Below are 5,000 nucleotides of genomic sequence, written 5' to 3' on the forward strand. Positions count from 1 at the left end.
TGTTGTGTGTATTGTTACTGTGAGTACTGTGTTGTGTGTATTGTTACTGTGAGTACTGTGTAGTGAGTACTGTGTTGGGAGTACTGCGGTGTGAGTACTCTACTGTTTTTCGACTTTAACGAACGACCTGAAAGATTCAAGCGACTCTGAAAACGCTGAAAACGAATGAAATGGTCTCACAGAGGAACAAACAGAAACGGTTGAAGGTTCCTGGAGAACGTGTCAGGAGGCCGTTCCTCTTCATCGCAGCAGACGTGACGAAGCTGTAGGACAGCAGATCAGAAACAATGAGGCCGTGAGGTCACTCATAGACGCAGTGAGGACGAGGTGAAGTACGTTGAGTTTGGAAGCTCGGCAGGATTTCAGACCGAGCTTTCTTACACTTGATGGGTCGGGGTCGGGGTCGGGGTCGGGGTCAGGGTCGGGGTCGGGGTTAGGGTTAGGGTTAGGTTTAGATAAGGGCACAGTGCTCTTGGGGGAGCACTCCGAGGGGCATGGGCTCTCGGGGGCTCAAAGGATCTTTGATCCTTGGAAATCCTTAAAAGACTGGCCCAGTGTGGTGTTAATAAAATGTGCTTGGTGGATTGGGCCACGGTGCAGGCCGCCACGGGAACTTGTGTGTTTATCAAAGTCCCCGTTCCCTCTCCAGAGTCTCTGCTGTAACATTTCAGCCTGTCATTACTTAAAAGAGAGCAAGCTTTGTACAGTATAATAAAGGGTTAGGGCTAGCCTAACATCCTGACAGGGAAGGAGACAGTCCGCTCTCTGCGTCTGCAGGCCAGTAAAGACTCTTCCAATCATTTCGTCCAGCCGGAGTGAAGTGATTGGATGAGCCGCCTGCCTGCACGCCACACGTGAACGCAGTTTTCCACGACGCCACGCAGACACGGTCGCCAAAGCTATGCGAGCTCCTGCTGGTTTATCCAGCTGGAACAACTAACTGGCGTGTCCCTCTCTGTCCAGTCCAGACCAGGTCCCGAACTCCTCGGCCCGTATCGCTGCGCTGCCTGCTACAACCAAAAGCTGAGCTCCACGTCTTGGAGGGGGGGCGGCGGCGAGTCCAGCTCTTCAGATGAAGACTCTGGACCAGACGTAGACAGGGAGTCAGAGGAGTCCAGCTCCAGCAGCAGCGAGGGACGAGAGGAGACGGGAGGGACGTCAGGGAGCCGGGACGATGAATGCAGCACAAAGGCGGTGACTCAAAGAGCTCCAACGGTCACGTCCGTCACCCCGCCCGCCTCCTTCTGCCCCCGCCTCACACCACCGTCCCTCCTGCCCCGCCCTCACACGGTCGTCTCCACCCTCCACCTTCAGGTGTTGTTCCAGACACACGACGACGACGACACCGTCTCCATCATCAAACAGCGCCTGTCTGAGGCAGAGGAGGACGAAACAGAGCAAAGTGCCGGAGGAGGCCGAGGAAGAGTCGACGACCTGCTGCCACGACCAGCATCACAGCAACGCCAGCTGTCATACCAGCACCACCTCCAACCACGCCAGCTGTCATACCAGCACCACCTCCAACCACGCCAGCTGTCATACCAGCACCACCTCCAACCACGCCAGCTGTCATACCAGCAGCCTCAGCGCTGTCCTCCACTCTCAGCTCAGGGTCAAAGGTTACCACCACCCCCGCACACACTTCCTGTGTTACACCCCCCCACACTACACCCACCCCCGCATGCACTCGCTCCACCGCCATGCTGGTACTGTCACAGTGTGCTCTTTCCTTCCTGTCCACACTGCAGTGGAGGACAGTCACCCAGATAATCTAACCGTCCTCCACTGGTTTCCACAGAAACGTCCAATAAAAAGGTGTGAATGTGAGGTCACGAGGTGGATTCATTCAGTTGGTTGGTTACATTTGTCTCACTGTACTGACAGCGTACTGACAGTACGTCCTCTGGTGGGACCCAGAGGACGTACGGACCTGTTAAAGTCCCACTGATATTTTCACTCTGGAGCAGGAACTGGAAACTGATCATCCTGCAGATGAAACAGACTCTATAGAACGGACGGAGGCTTCGTTACTTCACCCGCAGCCTTCTGAAGTGGCTCTGGCTGTCGCCATCTTGGTGGTGTCTGACTCCACCAAACTGATCCAAAAACGGACAGAGGTGGAGCATGGGTGGAGCTGAAGCCTGGCAGCTAGCTGTCACTCAAAGTCTTCATTCTGCACAACTTTAAGCCTTAATCTGATTTAAATGAGGAGTTAAATTCAGCCCTGCACAGTTTTAGAGGCCAAAAGTGTTTTTTGCAGCAGGCTGTAAACATGTTCACCTCTGCTGTAAAGATGATTTTGATGTGGGGGTCTATGGGGATGAATGGCTTTTGGAGGAACTGCACTTTTTGCACTTCCACAGACACTCTGGATGAAACGGTTTTTGGGTATATTTGTTCAAACAGGGCAGCAGCTGACGGATGTCTGAGGGCGTGAAGTCAGCTTCTGAGGTCGACAAACTATTGAACACATCTGTCCTCACAACATTCAGCGAGGGCGAAGCCAGTTAGCTGCACATGCTAATGTTAGCACTGAGTCCTGGGACCTGCTGCCTCGCTGGAATGTGATAACACCTGCATCTTGAACTCCTTGAACTGAGCCTCTGTGCTTTCCGTACGTCCTCTTCTGTGTTTGCCGTCAGTGGCACACGTGCAGTCGTGTTGAACGTCAAACCTGAGAGTGCGTCACCTGTCAGGGAATCATTCATCTTCAACACAGGGTGACGCCATGTCCTGAGCAGAGACAGTCAAAAGTCTTTCCTGTCTCACCTCCACAGAGCAGCGATGGACAGTTTCCAACCACAGGAAACAACAACAACAACAACAGGCTCTTTGTGTGTGTGTGTCCAGATGTCTCCACTGAGTCAGTGTTTCCACTATGACTGCCAACACACACACACACACACACACACACACACACACACACACACACACACACACACACACACACACACACACACACACACACACGCTGATGTCACCGGTGGCAGAAGAAGCAGGTTTCTGGAGGGAGAAATGAGGCACAGAGAAGTTGGAGGTGAACTTCTCTTTCTTCAATAACAATAAATGCTGAAAAACTTATTTTGATTCATCTGACCCTTTCGTCACTTCCTGTCAATAGAAACTGGCACAGACTTAAAGCCTGAAACTGGAAACCAGTTCAGAGCTGCTCTGCTTTATTTTTATCCAAACTCGCATTGTGGTGTTGACGTGCAGCCGAGCTGAGACTATTTTAAGAAGCTCTTTCTACTTGTTGCTCTGACATCTGACTCGAGGTAACGTGTGTGAGGTGTGATTGTGGCCATATTGTCTGCACACGTGTGGACGGTTTGTGAATTCACAAGAACACGTTTGCTGATTCCCGTTGACAAATCTGAGCACGAACATCCAGACTGAGGCAGCGTGACGTCAGCTGATCACAGCGCAAACATGCAGAAACGCCTCCTGTGAGGCTTAGACCTGAACCCACACACGTTTTAAAGGCTTTTCCTCCACAGAGCCGCTCTGCGTCATGAACTGAGTCAAAGCTGCTGCAGCTCAGTGTGCAGCTCGGGCTGGAAAGCAGGACTCTTCTGTTCAGAGGTTTTACGTTTTTTAACCAACACAAAGTGCTGTGTTGTTATTCCAGAGCAGAAAAACACGACAGACGTCTGACGTTGTTCCACTGCTTCATCCGCACCACAGCCACGAGGAGGCTGCCAGTCTCTCTGAGTCTGTCAATTAGAGATAATGGACCCCATCGGCCAGCAGAAGACCACTCCCTCCCTCTCTACTCCCTCCTCCTTGACACACACACACACACACACACACACACACACACACACACACACACACACACACACACACACACACACATTCTCTCTCTCTCTCTCTCTCTCTCTCTCTCTTCCTGTCCTCCTTTCTTTCCACCTCTCAGTCAGTAATAATGGAGCCCAGCAGTCCGAAGAAGATCCAGTTTGCGGTGCCTCCGCTGCAGGGACAGCTGGACCCCCAGGCCGCCGAACATGTGAGTGTGTGTGAGCGTGTGTGTGTTCCAGGCCGGACGCTCGTCGCGGCGTCCTGCCGTCAGGCCTGAATCAGGCGTCTGTCTGCCATCGAGTGAGACTCGTCTGGAATTTTGTGTGGGTGCAGAGCAGCATGTGTAGAAGTGTATCTGATGAAGAGTGCTGCTCGTGACAGCGTAAGATTAGATAAGATAAGATAAGATAAGATAAGATAAGATAAGATAAGATAAGACGACGTGCATGAGACATTGAAGTGCGTTTTCCAGCTGGTTTCTTTTCGTGTCTGGGGGCAAAGCGTTTCAAGGGGTCGCGTTTGTGTCTGTGAGCAGATGGTGAATTAAAAGACCCTAAAATACCCGAAAACACTGAAAAACACATCGAACGACGTCTGACTCTGCATTCCTGAAATATTAACGCTCAGAAACAGAAAGAAAACATCCCTTCTCTTCCACCAATCACAAGCATTCATTCATGAACTTTTCCTTGTTTACTTCAAGCTGCTGACGATGCGACCAACCGAACTCGCCCGTCAGGAGCAGCCGAGTGCAGCAGGTTCACGCCTGCTCTCCTGGGGGGGTTAAAAAGGCGTTGAGGGAAACGGGGCGCCGACAGAGAACTGATCTTTCTGTGTAGAAGCGGTGAAGGCGGGCAGAGCGACAGAAAGGCCCATTCAAGTCCTGAACACCACTGTGAGTGTGAGGAGGTGCAATTATGCCGATGGCCGGCTCTGAACAGCACCTCCTGTCAAAAGAAGGAGAGGAGCAGCTGCTCCTTCACACGAGCTGGGACGTTCCATCGGGGGGCTGAAACAGCTCTCCGTAAGGCCAGGACGCTGGACGCTGGACGCTGACGTCTCTACAAACGGTTTAGCTGATGGAAACCGGAAGCTTTCAGTGCTACAGAAGCCGCTAATGAACAGAGACACATTATGGGCCCCTCTGTGGCTGTCTGGGCCCCTGTGCTGGACAGTTTCCACAGCAGGAAGACAGATGTTTA

At 52.1% G+C, this 5,000-nt stretch overlaps 1 protein-coding gene across 3 annotated transcripts in view; it reads left to right on the forward strand.

Annotated features, from left to right (window-relative positions):
* Positions 1-3,824: 3,824 nt before the first annotated feature.
* Positions 3,825-5,000, forward strand: part of LOC139341373 (protein phosphatase 1 regulatory subunit 1C-like) — a 12,058-nt gene continuing 10,882 nt past the window's right edge. The window contains exon 1 of one of the 3 annotated variants that reach the window (XM_070977878.1): positions 3,825-4,006. In XM_070977878.1, the coding sequence (XP_070833979.1) occupies positions 3,926-4,006 (81 nt within the window). In that variant the 5' untranslated portion in view covers positions 3,825-3,925. The remainder of the gene's footprint in view (positions 4,007-5,000) is intronic. The other 2 variants (XM_070977879.1, XM_070977880.1) reach the window with 2 other exon arrangements.

The sequence above is a fragment of the Chaetodon trifascialis genome, chromosome 13, assembly GCF_039877785.1.
Source record: "Chaetodon trifascialis isolate fChaTrf1 chromosome 13, fChaTrf1.hap1, whole genome shotgun sequence".
Taxonomy (NCBI): Eukaryota; Metazoa; Chordata; class Actinopteri; order Chaetodontiformes; family Chaetodontidae; genus Chaetodon; species Chaetodon trifascialis.